This window comes from Fukomys damarensis, unplaced genomic scaffold, assembly GCF_012274545.1.
Source record: "Fukomys damarensis isolate Sample0158 unplaced genomic scaffold, DMR_v1.0_HiC HiC_scaffold_33, whole genome shotgun sequence".
Classification (NCBI taxonomy): Eukaryota; Metazoa; Chordata; class Mammalia; order Rodentia; family Bathyergidae; genus Fukomys; species Fukomys damarensis.
This window is the reverse complement of record NW_022900945.1, coordinates 4,671,449-4,689,132: the sequence shown is the minus strand read 5'-3', so window position 1 is coordinate 4,689,132 and position 17,684 is coordinate 4,671,449. Positions and strand designations below refer to the sequence as shown.

General features: G+C 49.0%; 2 protein-coding genes across 2 annotated transcripts in view; one reads left to right on the top strand and one right to left on the bottom strand.

Annotated features, from left to right (window-relative positions):
• The window catches only part of Serbp1 (SERPINE1 mRNA binding protein 1), a 32,225-nt gene extending 18,331 nt beyond the window's left edge, over positions 1-13,894 (top strand). Inside the window, exons 3-9 of the mRNA XM_010605239.1 lie at positions 1,674-1,826; positions 2,357-2,497; positions 2,626-2,697; positions 3,183-3,302; positions 7,159-7,336; positions 10,525-10,698; positions 12,060-13,894. Of these exons, the coding sequence (XP_010603541.1) occupies positions 1,674-1,826; positions 2,357-2,497; positions 2,626-2,697; positions 3,183-3,302; positions 7,159-7,336; positions 10,525-10,698; positions 12,060-12,116 (895 nt within the window). The 3' untranslated portion in view covers positions 12,117-13,894. The remainder of the gene's footprint in view (positions 1-1,673; positions 1,827-2,356; positions 2,498-2,625; positions 2,698-3,182; positions 3,303-7,158; positions 7,337-10,524; positions 10,699-12,059) is intronic.
• Positions 13,895-16,434: 2,540 nt separating this feature from the next.
• The window catches only part of Il12rb2 (interleukin 12 receptor subunit beta 2), a 46,625-nt gene continuing 45,375 nt past the window's right edge, over positions 16,435-17,684 (bottom strand). The window contains exon 22 of the mRNA XM_033758303.1: positions 16,435-17,679. Within this exon, the coding sequence (XP_033614194.1) occupies positions 17,464-17,679 (216 nt within the window). The 3' untranslated portion in view covers positions 16,435-17,463. The remainder of the gene's footprint in view (positions 17,680-17,684) is intronic.

The following is a 17,684-nucleotide window of genomic DNA, read 5'->3' as shown; positions in this document are numbered from 1 at the left end:
AATCCGGCCGCTGACACTGCAGGCGGGGGCACCGCGGGAGCCCGGCCCAGGCGAGGACGCTGGCGGGCTCACTGAGCTGGGCACGAGTTTGGCTTCCTGGTCATTCTTTAAAAAAAAACCCAGCCGAAAAAAGTTGAAAATCCGGAGCGCTCGAGGTGGACGCGTCCGCTCACCAAGGGCTCGGGGCCAGCCCCGCGTGGTACGAAGCCTCGGGCCGGCGAGAGCAGCGCTTGCCTGGGACTGGGTTACGAGCCGGGCGGAGGCGGCTCTTTCCAGACTTTCTGACGGGGTCGGCTCAAAGTCACTCTTTCCTCGGGAGAAGTGGCTGTTGTGCATCAGCTGTCAGCGCTTCTCTGTGTTTCGGGGCGGTCTCAACCCGCAGTCCGTAAAACGGCAGCTTGAGAACTAGGGAGCGTGTGGTGCGCCGCATGGGCCGGTGGCGGGGATCGCAGTGCCTGTGCGAGCAGCCCCGCCGGCCGGGCGTTTAGTGTCACCGTAACCTGGGCCTGGTTGACAGGGTGGGACGTTACTGGACGGACGCTAGGTCTGTGGTTTTGTTTTTTAAGGAAAGCCCAGAATCTAGCGTAGCTGTCTTGGAGGAGTAGGCGGGTACATCAGAAGATGCTTGCCTGCATTTACAAACTACACCACTTCTCCCTACGTGAGTTTATTTTGGCTATTGCTGTTGACCACGGCGGGGCTGGGCCTCAAGCCCCCTGCGGAGTTTGGAGCGTGTGAGCCTCGCTTGGAGTGCTGCTCATTTGGGTGTGTTTGCCTTGGACGTCATTTATAGGGCCTGGCTCCATGCGGAGCTCCGCCCTGCACGCGATGGCTCTGATGAAATGTGTTTGGCGCCTCAGCTCAGGTCCGCGGGGTCCCCGGCTTAAACTTCCTAGAGGCTGTGAGCAGTGGTGTGTGCTGGTGGGTTACCTTCTAAGAAAGCAGCGGAGTGGAATAATTTAAGATCTCAAAACCATTTTCTCAGCTGCCTTTTTACCTACTAAAAGAGTCATAGCTTACCTGAAATCTCAGTTGTGTATTTTTAAGGCCGCAAGTAATTCATATTGGTTGCTTCTCTGAGTCTCAAGATGTAGTAATCAGGGAAAATGTTGGGGGGAAATCAGTGTTTGAGCTATCGCTTACCACCACAAGTTTCCCATTTTTATTTTTCCTCTTTGTGTTGGGTTAAACTCGGGGCCCTGATCATGCTAACACGGTGCCTTGCCACTGTACTGCACCCTTTATGTCCCCCGTTTCTTGCACATTGCTTAAAGAGGGTCTTTCTTTGAGGCTACTTTTGAAAGATCCTTGAAATCAAAATATCCTGAGGTGTAAGCCTTAAAAAAGGACCATCCTCCGTGGTCATAAATGATTTCCTAACTTAAAAGTGTTTTTATAAAAGCTGTGGAGTGTGCGAGTACTGTATGCATATATGCACCTTTTATACTGAGACTGGCATCTTGGTTGGAGAATGTCTGCCTGGTGACTTGTCTGTTCAGCAGAGGGCTGGGAGTGGCTTGGCAAACTACAGATAAGTTTAAAATAAGCTTGCCTTAAAATTCAGATTTCTCTAAAGAGAGAAATGGGATATCCAATGTTTGCCTTTTTAATAGTCTAAGCTTAAACTTTGATATTTGAAAACATGATTTGCTTATGGGAGTATTTATCATTTTAGGAATAAGACGTGTTGGAAGAAGACCTGATCAACAACTTCAGGGGGAAGGGAAAATAATTGATAGGAGACCGGAACGGCGACCACCTCGCGAAAGGAGATTTGAAAAACCACTTGAAGAAAAGGGTGAAGGGGGAGAGTTTTCCGTTGACAGGTAAGTTTTGTTTAAAATCTCGTCAGTTTGTCTTCAGGCATAATTGCCAGAGAGGGGGTATGGCGGTTTTTTCTGAGATTTAAAGAGGAAATCTGAGCGTGTTTCACTTAGACCTTTGGGTAACAGCTCAGATTTAGAGCAGTTGCCCTGAAACACTTCAGTTGAATTGGTGGCTAGTTTCTTTTCCTTGCTCTCCCCAGATGTTGAATTAAAAGGATGCTATTGGTTAATTACTTAGGGCAAAGCGAATTGCATTCTGTGCAGGTTAGTTGTGTAAATTTAAGGGTATCGATGAGTAGCAGTTTCTCTGGATTACAGTACAATGTGTAACAATTAAACGTGCACTAGAAGTAGTGTTTTAAAGAAAGCCAAAGTAACTTTAATGTCCTGGTTCCATGTGTTTAGAAATGGACTTGAATTCTCTAAAGCGTGTAGAACTTTTGGGTTATAAGCATGTTGTGTATTTGTGTGCCTTTTAATGAATTTTTCTGGAAATCTTGGAGGAATGATTGTAAAATTTTGTGTTGCAGGCCCATTATTGACCGGCCTCTCCGGGGGCGCGGTGGCCTTGGAAGAGGGCGCGGTGGCCGGGGCCGTGGCATGAGCCGAGGAGATGGGTTTGACTCTCGTGGCAAGCGTGAATTTGATAGGCATAGTGGAAGTGATAGATCGTAAGTCTTATATTGGTGGCTAATTAATTTGACATTTTAATATGTTTCTTTAAAAAACAAAATTTGAATTTCTAGAACTAAAGAGTATTATGTTAACTCAGTTTTGTTAGTTCTTTTTCACATTACAGCAGCCTGAAGCACGAGGACAAGCGAGGAGGTAGCGGATCTCACAACTGGGGCACCGTCAAAGACGAATTAACGTTGGTATTCTGATTTTTTAAAGTAAACAATTCTAGTAAACTGATGCTTTGCCTGAGTAGAGCCCCACCCGCTCTCACGAGTAATTTTGTCTGAGCAGAGTATGGGTGCTCAGTCAGAGCTGCTGTCTTGGGGTGGGAGCTGACCAGCTTTCTGGGCTTCCTGAGTGTGCGTCAGCAGTTAGCATGGGAAGAAAGCATTTTACCACCCTGGAGTAATTTGGGTGTTCTGATAGCTGTGTGTCTTCAGAAGTTCCTGTGTTAGCTATTGCATTCTAGTCTACAGAGCTCCATGAGCCAGTAGGGCTGTGTTTTAAAAGTACGTGAACCAACTGGCCAGTAGCTTACAGTGCGTCCTTTGCTCTTAGAGGTCTGCTGGGGGGGAGTCAGTAGGGAAATTTAAAGCATGTTGAACATTGTTATTTTTATGTGAAGACTGTTGCGCTACATGTAAATGGACCTGGATGCCTTTTTCTTTCTTTCCATAGAGAGTCCCCCAAATACATTCAGAAACCACTGTCTTATAATTGCAGTGACTTGGATCAATCAAATGTGACCGAGGAAACACCTGAAGGTGAAGAGCACCCTGTGGCAGACACTGAAAATAAGTAAGTGGCACTGAAGTGCTGCTCCCACCTTGAGAGGACTTGTGTGGCTCGCGACAGGCAAGGCTTGACCTGTCCCCTCAGCCCCCAGAAGGGCGCTGCACCGCAAGAGATTGGGGTTTGGAAAAGGCGCCCGTTGTGTTGCACCCGCATGTGTCACACCTGTCGAGTGGGGCCTCTTTGCGCCCTAGCTGCAGAAATGACCGAAAGGCTGGGCTGGGGGAGATGGGCGCCTGCGTGGGAGCCCTGCTGGGTGGGAACAGGTAGCCGGTGATTCGGAGGCCGCGGGCTGACAGGAGAACACCATGCTGGGATATGAAGTTCTGTACTGCTTGAATTCATTGCTCAGAGTAATTGAGGCACTTTGCAACCCCACAGAATAAAACCATGCAGTTAAAGCGAGGGAATGTGACCGTGTTAAAGTTGGCCTCGTTTCAGGCTGGGGATTTAGCTTAGTGGCACTGCACCTGCCTTGTAAGCGTGAGGGCCCTGAGTTCCATCCCCTGTACCACAAAAGAAAAAAGCTTCATCTCTAGGTTTTTGTCCTATTGACAGAATTTGGAATATAGTGTAACTGACCCACCTTAAAATGTGTAAAGAGCGAAGAGGAGAAAGTTGCTAGTTTGGTAGTTCTCAGTGTTTGTTCCGGAGTTTAGGTTGAAGACATGGTTTTGAAGTTTCTATTTTTTCAAGGGTCAGAGAGAAAAAGAGCAAAGTCAAGCTGGACATGGGAACTCACACCTGTGATTGTGAGTTCGAGCCCCCCTGAGCTACATAGCAAGAGCCTATTTCAAAGAACAAAAGCCAACCTGGTAGGTGTACCAGTGCCTCCCTGAAGTGTAGCCACCTGAGGAGGAGCTGCAGGCCAGTGAGCCTCCAATTCAGAGGACTTGGGGAAGGGGTTTTGATCGGTACCAACCAGTCACTTGTGGTGTGGAAGGAATGTCAGGACATTCTGTGGCCATTCCCCCTCCAACTTCCTTCCCGCCACTTCCCAGGCCGTGACGAGCAGCACTCTTCTCCGTTTCTGAAGTGACATTTTCAGCTTCCATGTATAAGTAAGAACATTTGGTCTTTGTGTTTCTGTGCGTGGTGAATGGTAGTGTTCCCCTGGTCCCATCGCTGTTGCTGTGGTCTGCTCTTGAGGCTGGGCAGTGGGCCACTGTACAGACCATGTTTTCTGTTGCATTCTGTCTGGAAGGACATATGGACTGGCTCTGAGTCTCGGCTGCTGTGGGATTGCTGAGTCCTATAGGAGTTCATTTCTAGCTTTGAGGCAGATGTATTCTGCTTTTCAGTATAGGGGGATTGAAACCAGGGCAGTACCAGAGCTGTGCCCCAGCCCTTTTTATTTTTTATTGTGAGACAGTCTTGTTAAGTTATCCGACTGGCCTTGGTCTTGTGATGCTTGTGTTGCAGTCTTGTAGGGCACTGACACCCACACGTGCCTGGCCCTCTTGCTGCTTGTTGTTGTTGTTGCGTTGCTAGTTGTTGTTTTTTAAGAACCATGAGTGGTGTTTCCATCATGCAGTAGTCGCCTTCCCAGCAGTGCATGAGAGTTGCCCTTTCTCTGCGTGTGTGCTAGTGATCTGCAATACTGAGAATGTTTTCATATATTTGCTAGTCATTTGCATATCTTTAGGGAAATGAGTGTTCCTGGTATTTTGTTGTTGTTGTTATTGGTACTGGGGATTGAACTCTGGGACTTTGCACCATTTGGTGGAACCACTACTGAGCTAAATCCCTTGCCAGAAGAAAATGTTTTACTATTGAATTTCTGTTAATTCCTCCTTAGACATGACCCCATTTGTCTATTTTTGTTTTTGTTATATCCAAAACATATTTCCTAGACCAGCTCCCTGAAGCATTTCTTTCAGTTGGGACCTTTTCCTATTTCGAGTGAGTTTTTTTGTAGTGAGAGATAGGGATCTAGTTTCCTTCTCTCACATGGGATGTACAGCATCCCAGCACCACCTCTTAAAGCAGCTGCCCTTTTTCCAATGTGTGTTCTTGTATCTTCGTAGAAAATTTGTGTCCGAGCTCTCTGTTCTGCCCGATGTGTCTTTGCAGGTAGAGCAGCAATTCTCAGCCGGTCTGTATCCAATTCAGTTGGGAAGGGGATAGTTTTTCTGAACTTTTCTCTGGGAAGAATTCTTAGGGCGAGTCGCTGCTAATGAGAAGGGAGCACCCCCTGGACTGCTTGGTTGGCAAAAGGAAGAATCATCACTGGTGGAGGAAGTAGATTGATTAGCAAGTGGCATTATGCTCTTGGGGTAATAGAAACTTATATTTATATGAAGCTATGTGCAGTCATAATTTTGTGTGTTGAACAGTGAGTTGTTGAGCTATATGAGCCCTGTAGTAGCGTGCAGTATCCCACGATGTTCAGCTACTCATTCTATAAACAACCTAGTTTGAAACATTTTCAGGATAATCTGCGAAGATTACAATTGTTTATCTGAAAGAATTTCATTGTAGGGTATTGGAGGCAAATCCTTAGCTAAAGACCCAGGAATGAAATGAAGTAGTAATTGGCCAGAGGCTCACACATCAGAGAAGTCCTCCCCTCACCCTGGAATAGGGGCGATACTGAACATAGTGTTAGATCGATCTTCTGGCAGTAAACATTTTAGAAGTACAGTGTATTTAAGTACAGCGTAACTCCCATGATTTCCAGAGCTGCTGATTTGACCCTGCAGCAGTCCTTAAAAGTAGGTGCTTCCTTCTAGATAGGATCAGAGGTTAGTGAAGTTCTGCTCTTCCTTGTATAGCGGTGGTGGATAAGTTAGGGCTGTTCTTAGAGCCTTGGGTTTATCTGAGCCAGCAAGTTAGGTGCCACACCCAAGATCCCAAGTAAACTTGCTCTAGGAAGTTCTAAGATAGATAAAGTTCGTCAGACAATAAAGGCTGCCATCAAGGGGGATATTTGAGCCCAAGGCTAACTAAATCATTTGCTATCTTTGGAAGAGAGCAGGGCTCCCAGAATAGTAAGTGACTTGTTTGGTGACAATTGAAAGGTAACACTAAAATAACGGCCCTCTGTGCTTTGTTTCTGTTAAAGAAAGGTGACTTAAAATAGTTACAACCTGGCAGTTGCATTTTGCATTAACTTAGTATTGAGTAGTAAAGCCTCTGTATTTGGCCTGCGGTGATTATTAGTGAAACCTCCTGTGAGTGGTTTTGAAAATTGGATTATAGCATTTGTAGAAACTTAGCTTTTGTTGTTGTTGTTGTTTGTTTTTTGACTTGAGTGCAAGTCCTTGGAGTAAAAGCTAGCCGAGGCAGCTCTTCCTACTGCAGTCTCCAGGCATCCTCACCTTCACATAAGGGGTGACTGTGTTGGGGGGAGTAAAGAGCTGGGTTTCCATGTCTTGTCTTTTGTTTTCTCTCTCTCTCTTTTTTTTTTCCTTTGAGACAGGGTCTCACTGTGTAATTCCGACTGCCCTGGAACTCACTGTGTATAGCCTAGGCTTGTCTCAAACTCAGGCAGTCCACCTGCCTCAGTCTCCTGGGTGCTGGGATTACAGGCCTGCGCCACTCGATGTGTTTTCAAACGTGTAAGGCCACTGACGTTTTTTTAAAACGTGTAAGGCCACTGACGTTTTTTTACTGACAAATGATGGTGTGATCGGCTTTGGGCTCTTCATCCATCTGAGCTTGGGTTAGTGATTGCTGACTCCTGGGTCCACATGTTATACAGTGGCCTTTGGGCTACACAGGAAACCTGATGCCCAGCCTTGCGTGATCTCTCAGAGACTTTTAACCAGCCAAATTTGACTTCCTTATCACAAGTTTGAAATGTTTTTATGCAAATTATAGCAGCCATTTACCAGGTCTAATATTTAACATCTTTTCACAGAGAGAACGAAGTTGAAGAGGTTAAGGAAGAGGGCCCAAAAGAGATGACTTTGGATGAGTGGAAGGCGATCCAGAATAAAGACCGGGCAAAAGTAGAATTTAATATTCGAAAACCAAATGAAGGTGCTGATGGGCAGTGGAAGAAAGGATTTGTTCTTCACAAATCAAAGAGCGAAGAGGTAAACTAAGATTTGTTGTGTTGGAAAATGTTTGGAAGAGTTGAATCTTGCTTATAGTTCTCTCTTTGAATTTCATATGGATAAAGGCTTCATGAAAAACATAAAGCTTAGGTATGGTAGAGCACACCTGGAGTCCCAGGACTCTGAGAAGCTGAAGCAGGAGGATTGGAAGTTTGAGGCTAGCCTGGAAGACTTAGCGAGGTACCATCTCAGAAAAGGGAGTTGAGATGCTGCTCTTTACGAAGGCCCTGGATTTGGTCCCAATACCTGCCACCACCACAAAGAAAGCTTTACGTTGTATCAATTTCAGACAAGTAGCTTAATTTAAAAGAGCCATAAACTTACTACACATTGCAAGAAATTTTATCCTTGGATCAGTCTGTAGTTACGTTCAGTATGGTTGGTTTCTGTTTCCTGGAAAGCTATTAGTCGATGACATACATGATTACCATTTAGAAGAATGGTAGTTACTCCCAAAGGTGTGCTTACATTTTTTTAAAAAAATCTTAAACCTCACTGGGAACCATTAAAAGACTGTTGTGCTGCTAGATTAAAATGCTGGCATTTTTGTACAGTTTAACCTAAATTCAAAGCAGCTTCTTAGGATCTGCTGCCCACACCACACCATGGGGTGTTGGTGACAACTCAGTAGATAATGTTAATAAATACTGCCAGTTTACTGATGGGTTTCCTTTACCTGGGAAACAAAATGTGAAGAAAGTGTCATACAATAAAAGGATCTGGTAGGACTTTGTTTCTGGTTCTGGGTTGAACCCAGGGCCTCAGATCCCCAAGTGTGTGCTGTGCTTTGAGCCGTGTAGGCATCGGCGGGCAGGGTCTCGTGTATTTTAGTTTACCAAGCAAAAGTGGCTGTGGGACAAACTTGGAAAGCTGAAATGGAGACTAAAGGGACCTGAATGTTTTCTGAGTTTAGAAAGAATGATTTTAGCATTTACTTCCTAAAAGTAGTAAAGAGGATATTTATTTCAAATGTGAAATATGATAGAAAGACATATTTGTTTAACTAGAATAGTTTATCCCTCCCTGCCCCCGCTTCAGTTTTTGCACATGAAATTGTGCGTGTACGAGTAGGAATCCTAGTTCAGGAGCCAGGAGGGTTCATGTTGGGAATATTGTCCATCTGAAGTTATCAGACTGCTAGGTTAATTTGAAAATGATGGCGTAAACTCCTGTAAGACAGTTACTGTAACTTTTTTGGCTTCCCATGGCCCTTTTCCCATAAAATTGTAGTTTTAATAGAAATAATAACGCCTGGGATTCTCTTTGTGCATTTGATACACATTGAGTTAAGTATCCTAATTTTTAATATTTTACACTGAGCTTTTTCAGAAACAGTATCCCCTTATATGGGGTTTCACTTTGTGCACTTTTGGTCATTGCTGTTTCAGTAAGTAGTGAATTTTTGTCTTAACTCATAATACATGTCAAAATATTATGCAGTGCACAGAATGTCAGCTGCACGCCACTCAGTATAGGTGATGGACTTTTTGCGCCATCCTGTTCTGTCTCTCCAGGCTGTGCGATGCACCCTTTGTCTAGTTTGTCCTTGCTGTGTGCTACCTGCACTGTAGTCACTCTGTAGCCTGTCCGTAGGAAAAGGCGTGGTACACGTACAGATTTGGCGCTGTCTGGTGTCTGGCATGGGAGGTGTTGGGATGTGTGCTGTGTGGATGGGGGAGGGACTTCTGTGTCAGATGTTTCTGCAAATTACATGGACTCAGGTGAGAATGACTCTGCAGTGAGATCACTGATCACCCGGACCCACGTATGTGTTTGGGGCTCACCGTTAGTGCTCCTCGGAGCTAGCGATGCTCGTTTCAGTCAGGCCTTGCTGACCTCAGACATGTTTATTTAGGCTTCGACCTATGAGGTATATGACATTTTAAGGCATCTTCGCTGCAGCTTGGAGGAAAGAAGAAGCATAGCTGTAGAAATGGGGACTGGGTTACTGTGTTAGTGACAGCTGCGATCAGACCTGTGCTTTGCCAGCATCCTCTGGGTGCACTAGAAAAGCTTTGTGTGGCCCCCAGGGATCAAATTCAAGCCCTTGCTCTTAGGAGGCAGGCGCACACACTGCTGAGCTACATCCCCAGCCGTGCCTTCTGTGTCCTGAGTTGCCTTAAACGTGAGGGGTATGGCTTGAATATCCGGACTTTTCCAGATTGTAGCAAAACCTTCTGGTATTTTGGTGATGTCGCAGCTTAGGCTTTGTTTTTGTGCTCTAGAAACACTCAGTACGACCTAATAAATGGATTAATGCTTGGAAATAGCAAGGATTTAAAAAGATGACAGAATAATCGATTCTTAATTTGCTAGGTGTTTTGTAGATTTCAGGTTTTTAAAAATAATAGAATCGTGTTGCTTTTGAATTTGGCACAGCACAAAGGGGGCCGTTTAATTTGGGCTTCAGATGAAGGTGTGGCTGCAAACCACACATGCGCTCCTAACAGTTGATCACAGTGAAAGCGGAATCACCTGCATCCGAAGGGGGATTCACTGTTTGAATTTACAGCAGAGCTCAGGAGACGGGGCTCCCTAACCCTCTCTTCCAGTGCAGAGGGTGTGCAGTTCACACAGCTGACTCTGACTTGCAGGAAGTCCCCCGTCCACCGAAACTTAAAACTGCAGGGTACTCGGGCACAGCTTTTCAAGAGCCCCTCTGCGGAAAGCCTGTGATGTGTGTGGCTGGCGCTCTAGTTACGCGGAAGAACAATTCACCTTGAACATCCTTTATCTGCAATGCTTGGCCTGTAGTGTTTCCGATTGTAGTTTTTTAGATTCTGGAGTATTTGTGTAGACTTGAATGCTTGAACATCCCTGATTTAGCTCCAAGGATTTTAAGTGTTCTGTCAGTACTCAGAAGCTTAGCTTTCCGATTGGCAGTGCTCAGCCTGTGCTTAAATAAAGACCGGAGACGCCTGCGCGTGCCGTCTTCTCCCTCACGGGAGCTGTGCAGGGCAGAAGTGCTGTCCCCACCTGGGGGCCTGGCCCTGCCAGTGTCACCTGCAGAGAGACGGGAGTCGAAGCGAGGCGAGGAGGTGCCGGGCGCGAGAACCCCGCGCTGGCTGCTGCCTGTGGAGCAGTGGGTGCCATGGCGTGCACAGGGCAGGCTGGCGAGGTGGCTTGGAGGAGGGGACTTACTGTTGACCGCCCCATTTTTGTTCTAGGCTCACGCCGAAGATTCTGTGATGGACCATCACTTCCGGAAGCCTGCAAACGATATCACGTCCCAGCTGGAGATCAACTTTGGAGACCTTGGCCGCCCAGGGAGGGGTGGCAGGGGAGGACGAGGCGGACGTGGGCGTGGAGGGCGCCCAAACCGTGGCAGCAGGACTGACAAGGTAACTCCAAGCTCTTTGCCCTTTACACAGTCTAGTAATTCAAAGACTGTCTAGAAATTTGGAGACTTACAAAGTAGAAGTAGTAAAAGACATACCTGCCTTTAAGAAAGTACATTACAAGCCAGTCACAGTGGCACGTGCCTTAATTCCAGCACTTGGGGAGGCTGAGGCAGGAGGATCTCAAGCCCAAGTTCTCTTGGCCAGTTTGGTGAGATGATGTTTCAGGATAATGAAGGGACAGGGCTGCAGTGTAGCTCTGTAGTAGAATGTGTCCTCATGAGAAGGTACTTTTTAGTTCGCGTTACCATGTTGATTGCCCTTGTTTTGCAGTGAGGAAATTGAGGAGCAGGGAATGAGGCTTTATGTTGGCCTTTGATAAGGCTCCCTGGAAACACCAGGCTGTTCGCGGTACTTCAGGGTCCCTCATTGCCTTTCATTTCAGCCTGACCACCTCTATGTCCATTGCATAAGTCACCCGCTGTGTGATGAGATTGTGAGCCCTTTGTATTGTGCCTTATTTCTTACTAAACTGTTGTGAGAATTGGGTTTATTTTGCCCCATTTTCTGTCTGTAGTGATTTGTGTTGTGCATGGCAAAAATAATATTTATATTCAAATTTATTTTTTTGGTTTTGGCGGGGGTTAATTGTATTTTTATTTTTTGCAGTTCAGTCTGGCCTTACATTCACTGTGTAGCCCAGGCTGACTTGACACTTGCAGCAGTCCTCCTGCCTCAGCCTCCTGAGTGCTGGGATTACAGGTGCACACCATGCTGTCTGGCTCTTAGTGAAATATTTTAATAGATATCCTAGAAATGATAAATTTGAACTCAAGCCTGTCGTATGTCACAGTATTCGGTAACTTTGAATTCTGAACACCCTCAATCCAGTCTGTCAGTGTTTGGTTGTAATGACTGACGCTACAGGATTTATTGTCACCAGAGACAACGTGGTGATGTTTTGTTTCTTCCTGACATAAATATGGGCCTCATCAGTGCATCGTTTTAATCTCCTCCCTTGTACTTGGTGCCATAAATAGCCGTTGACCCTTTCTCTTAACACTAAATGCTTGTCAGTTGTCTTAGCTGGCTTTCACATTGATGCCATTCTTATTTTGAAGTGGAAAAACTGTAAGATTACAGAATAACCAAGTGAAAAATCCCATGTGCCTGATTTACTAGGAAAGTAAGAGCAGCCATGGTGTCACTAGGGAATCCGCTGTGTCCGGGAGAAACAGGAGGCCCTGGAAGGAAGTGCGGTCCTGCCCTGGTTTGCCATGGGCTGTGGAGCGGAGGCTCTGCTGTGTCCGCTGCACCGGGGCCCTGCGGGTCTCCCGGCTCACGCTGGTCTGCTTCTTTTCCAGTCGAGCGCTTCTGCCCCGGATGTGGATGACCCGGAGGCCTTCCCGGCTCTGGCCTAACTGGATGCCCTGAGACGCCCTGGTTCCTCGGTGGATCCTCTTGTTCAAAGCTTTGCATGCTTAAAGTTTCAAACAACTAAGAAATTTAAAAAGGAAAAAAAAAAAGACTGTCATTCATACCATTCACACCTAAAGACTGAATTTTATCTGTTTTGAAAATGAACTTCTCTCGCTACACAGAAGTAACAAATATGGTAGTCAGTTTTGTATTTAGAAATGTATTGGTAGCAGGGATGTTTTCATAATTTTCAGAGATTATGCATTCTTCATGAATACTTTTGTATTGCTGCTTGCATATATGCATTTCCAAACTTGAAATATAGGTGTGAACAGTGTGTACCAGTTTAAAAGCTTTCACTTCATTTGTGTTTTTTAATTAAGGATTTAGGTGTCCTCCAATTACAGACTGGTTTTAAATATTGGACGTACTATTGGTTTTAAAACCTGCTTTGCATTTTCACACATGGTCAAATGGGACGTGTAAACTTTGATTTGTCAGATTCTATGCTGTGTGGAATACTAACTACTCTATGTATTTTAACTTAGTTTTAATACTTTCATTTTTGGGGAAAAGTCTTTTTTCACTTCTCACAATAGCTGTTATATATGCTAAATCTTTATATACAGAAATACCAGTACTTGAACAGAGTCAAAGCACAGTGGTTTATTAACCCCCGCTCTGCCGCATGGTTCCTGAGGGTCGGATTTACTTGGCTGTAAGCTCAGCTGGATCACCTTAGGCTGTGACTTTCCCGTCTAGCGTGAGTGGGTTCTGTGGGGTGTGGGGTGGGCAGACCGAGCAGTCGGCTGAAGTGGGCGGGACCTTTACACTGCCGTGAGTCTGGCCCTGGTGTGGTCCTGTGTGGAAAGTAAATCTGTAGTCAGCAGAAGCCAGAGGCCCTGGTCTACACGGCGAGGCGGATGTTCTCTAGGTTTCTGGCAGGAGGAAAGCAGACGGCTTTACTTTGTAAGGTTGGGACAGCAGCACCATCCATAAAACACAAGCCACAGTTGTATTGCTCGTGACTTTCCTGTTCGGTCACTCCTCGGTCTTCAGCTGGGGAGGGTGTGGGCCCCGGAAGGGGAGAGCGGGAGGGAGGTCAGCCGGGCTCCTGCAGGGCCAGTGGTGCCAGGGCCCCTTAGCAAGTGTCCGTGGCGACAGCCATCAGCCAGTAGGGTTGCTAGGAGTTTTTTTCATTTTGCCACATTCATTGATTAAATGGGGAAGGAATTCTGTTTAAAAAGTTTTAACACTTCTGTCATTCTATTGTCAGACATTTTCTACCTCTAGTAATTTCCAGTTTTAAAAGTATCAGCGATCCTAACCTTAAGCATGCCTGCCGCTCAGCTGACTGGTATCAGGAGCCTCCCGGGCGCTGGACCAGCCCTGTCCCTGTCCCTGTCCGGCGCCCGCTGGTCTCGGGGGAGAGGGCGGAGCGACGCTGCCCAGCGTCCTGCTCTGGTGCTAACGTCGAGTGTTGTCCCTGCCCCGAGACCCCAGGGCCGCTGCCCGGAGCACGTGTGTACGTGGCAGCTCACTGCTGTTAGGATGCCTGGCTGTCACCGCGTCACCAGGAGCACGGCAGCCCTGCAGTCACAGGCAGGCAGCCTACACCCGAGAGCCGGTCCACTGGCTGCGTGTGATGTGAATTTCCCTCCTAGTTCACTTTGTGTCAAGAGCTAAAACTGTGAACCTAACTTTCTCATTGGGTAATAACTGAAAATAAAGATTTATTTTCATGTTCAGTTCTTAAAGTCATAAAAGCAATCAAACAGCCCACAGATTGTCACGTGTGTCCTGGTTTTTAACCTCTATATTCTGTAACGCTCACTTTAAGTATAAAAAGAATGTTTTGAGGTTTTATTTGATAAACCAGGTTATGGAGTCACATTTGGGAGCTGCCCCTGTCCCAACAGCAGCTAAAATTGAGTTAATCTGCATTCTGAGGGCTGGCAGTGCTGTCCTCACTGAAGTCACTCGGGCAGCTTGTGAGGTGTTCCCAGCTTGAGGTTATTAGCGGAGTTGGAGCAATTCTGTGACGTCTCAGGTGCTGTCTCCGCTCTTCACTGGGTTTTATGTTAAAAGTGGAAACCTTTCCAGGACCAAGTAAATTTGAGGCTGGCTTCTGGTAAAGATTTGGAGAGGAGTATTCTGATTGTTTTCATTGGTAGAAAGGACTGCACTAAAAAGCAGTATGGAGAGTGACAAAGTTTAAATATTGTGTATTGTTTTCTTTTTGGTACCGGAGATTGAACTCAGGTCCTTGCGCTTGTGAGGCAGGTGCAGCACCACTGAGCTAAGTCCCCAGCCCTTGTGTATTGAATTTTGAAAGCCGATGTTGAAGAGAACAGCCGGTGGAGGACGCCTGCTCTGAGGCTGATGGTGTTGCCCTTCCGGTGAGGTGCATGGGGCCCGTCCTGGCCCGTCGAGGACTCCCGCCCACTTTGTCATGTGAGCACAGCCAGTGCCAGGGCTGGGTTTCTAGTACTGAGGCCGTAAGTGGCTCCCAGTTGAGGGGAGTTGTGTCCCCGTCCTCCCGCCCCCCTCCTGGGCAGAGGTGGGCCGGGCCGGGGCCTGGGCAGGTGGTGCTTAGCCACCCCCAGGTACCAGTACAGTACCTCAGCTCACTGTTCAGATTGGGAGGTAGAAGTGACGGACACGGGTGAGGTATTCAGTATGTCCAAGGATCCCAGGAAACAGTACTGTCAGTGCAGATACTAAGAAGGGAAGTGCTTACCGTGTGCTGTCTCAGCCCTGCACGGCAGCACATACCTGTAACCCAGCTACTTGGGAGGCTGAGGCAGGATAATCCAATTCCTCATGAGCCTGGGCGAGTGGAGGGTGTGTGCGCACACGCCAAGTGTCAGCAGAGGCCTGTGGCCGGCTTTTGTACCTGAGTCTGAGTTTTAAGTGTAGGTGCAAGTTAACCCTCCCTGCCTCTGGGATGCTGTGAGGTAATTTCAGACCACCTCGCCTCTGTATCAGCAGGGACAAGGTACTGTACCAGGGAGAGGGAAAGCAGATTTTGATCCTAACACACGTGGCTGGCAGCTCCCACGCACTCTTACCGATCAGTGCTCGACACCCCGGGTTCCAGTTCGGCGTCACCCGATGAGCAGGGTGCCGAGATGCCACTCCTGAGGGAACGCCCTGCCCTGTGCAGGCTGCTGGCTCCCTTCCTGCTGCACTTCATGCCCCGGGTTGTGGCTTTGGGCTGCTGCCCACTTGGTAGGAAGGGGCCAGAATTCCAAGTGGCCTGCACAGGGTCTGGGCTGCCATGTAGCTGTGCCGTCAGTGGCCTGAGCCCACAGTGAGGACACAGCGCTGGCCTGTGACTGCATGGGCCCTGGTGTGTGCGTGAGCAGCCGGGAAGAGCTGTGGGACAGGAGTCCAGGTGTGCACTGCCACTCTGGTGACCGGCCGGTTCCCCTCGGGACGTGAAGAACTGATACTGGTTTCCATGTAGTTCCCGCGTCTGGTCCCAGCGGTTTTGTCCTTGACATCTGGGTGCCTAGGGCTGCGTCGCTGACACCAGTGTCCTCGCAGCCCATCTCCTGACGCGCTGTGGGAACCGGGGTGAGGTGCCGACAGGAGGAACTCAGACACAAGCGGCTAGGTTACGTGGCTGGACGTATATAGGCCTTCAGGATGGGAAATTAATGTTGACACAGGCAGTGGGTTTCTTTCTTCCTGAGACTGAGTGGTGGGTGGCCAGGAACTTGCCCGTAAAAGCAGAGCCCTGGACTTGAGCTTCATCTTGTGCTCCAGTTTCTCGTATGCTCCTTACGTGTTCGGGAAGGCTTAGCTTCTTGCCACACTATTGTGCACACCTGTAATCCCTGCACTTGGGAGGCCGAGGCTGGAGGCTCGCTGTGGGTTCGAGGCCAGCCAGAGCTATATAGCCAGACCGTCTCCAACATGCACCCGTGGAAGTCTAGATTAGGAGATGCTGGAGAGGGCGTGGGAGGTCCGGACTTTGTGAAGCAGTTTTTTAAAACAGATGCTCACTGCTTTAAAGTTATGGTGGCGTTGGCGGGCACAGCGGACGTGTTGTGTGCGCCCCACACCGCTGGGTCACCACGGTGCCCAGAACCTTGAAGGTTGGTTACAGTAGATCAACAACATCTGGTAGATTTTTCTGAACAGGTGTATGAGTCCTGGGCAGCTGCGTGAGTGAGTCAAATACGAGGGCTGGAAGCCACATCAAAAGAAGTTCTTTTGGGGCTGCACAGCCTGCAAAACAACATTTGGGCGTCCGAGCGTGGTGGTGCACACCTGCAAACCCAGCACTTGGGAAGCCGAGGCAGGAGGGTTGCCGAGTTCAAGGCCAGCCTGGACTACACAGTGAGATGTGTTGCAGAACAAAACAAAAAAACCAGCCCACAAAAAGATGCCTGGGAAAGACGCGTTCTTCGGGGGGAAACGGCTGCACCTCCTGATGGAAGACAGCAGTCCCTTGGGAGAGCAGGGTGTCCCCCAGTCCCATGCTACTCGGGGCCCGCAAACCTTGGACGCAGTGACAGTGTTTGAGAGAGAGCATGCGCGTGGACAGCGGGAGGCGCGGCCCTGCGGAACACCCTGGCTTTCATCTCTCCAGGCAGGTAACGCGGATGTGAGTTTCGGAAAAATCCACCCTGTGGCCTCAGAGCAGCCGCCTGGCACAGAGGCAGAGGCGGGAGAGCCCGGGTCCCAGCAGCCCTGGGGGAGGAGGGACGGGCCGTGTTTCGTCTCGGCTGTGGGGTGCAGAGCCGGCGCCGTGGAGTGGGCTCGGCCAGGCCTGGGTCGTGAGAGGGGAGCTGGCCGGGACTCCTGACAGTTCTCCCTGGGTCCTCTGCCTGTCGGAGGTCCCACTTGGGGAAGGGAGGCGGCTGCAGGCCGGGGGCAGCGTGCGATAGGCAGGTTTCAGAGGCACAGCAGGACGGTTTGTGAGGCTGCCGGAGGCTGGCAGTGAGACTAGAGTGCGTCTCGCAGACGAACGTACCAGCTCCCGAAACGTGGTCTCCACTCCTGGTGGCTCGCGGTGACTGTCCCAGTCCACCCAACTTAGGTGAGCAGTGGGGGCTGTGTCCCCGCGGAGAGGGACAGCACTGCGCCGCTCTCCAGCTCAGTCCCGGCACTGCCCCTGGGCTGCACGGTGGCTGGCCACGGAGGACGGGGAGGCTGAGGCAGGAGTGCTGCAGTGAGCATGAGGCCAGACGCAGTCAGCTGGCTGCTCCCGTGGCCAGTGCTGCCCTCCACTCCCATCCCCTCGCCCCTTGCCGGTCACGAGCTGGGCTGGAGGCGAGGTCCTCAGGCCACAGGGACGCCGCCAGAGTCATCCCTGCCGCCCGCCCAGGACCTGCGAGTTCAGGGCTGGAGCACGAGGGAGCCGCAGCCCATTCTGAGCCGGTCCAGGGTCAGCCTGGGGCCGCAGGTGCCACCGAGGGGCTGGACGGGGCTGGTGAAGATGGAGAGGGTTAGGGGTGGTAGCTCCCGCATGGGCCCCGGGGGCAGGGACTCAGGGATGGCCAGGTCCCCCGGGCTGGCAGGGAGATAGCCGTCAGGGCCTGGGAGGGTCGCGGCCTGAG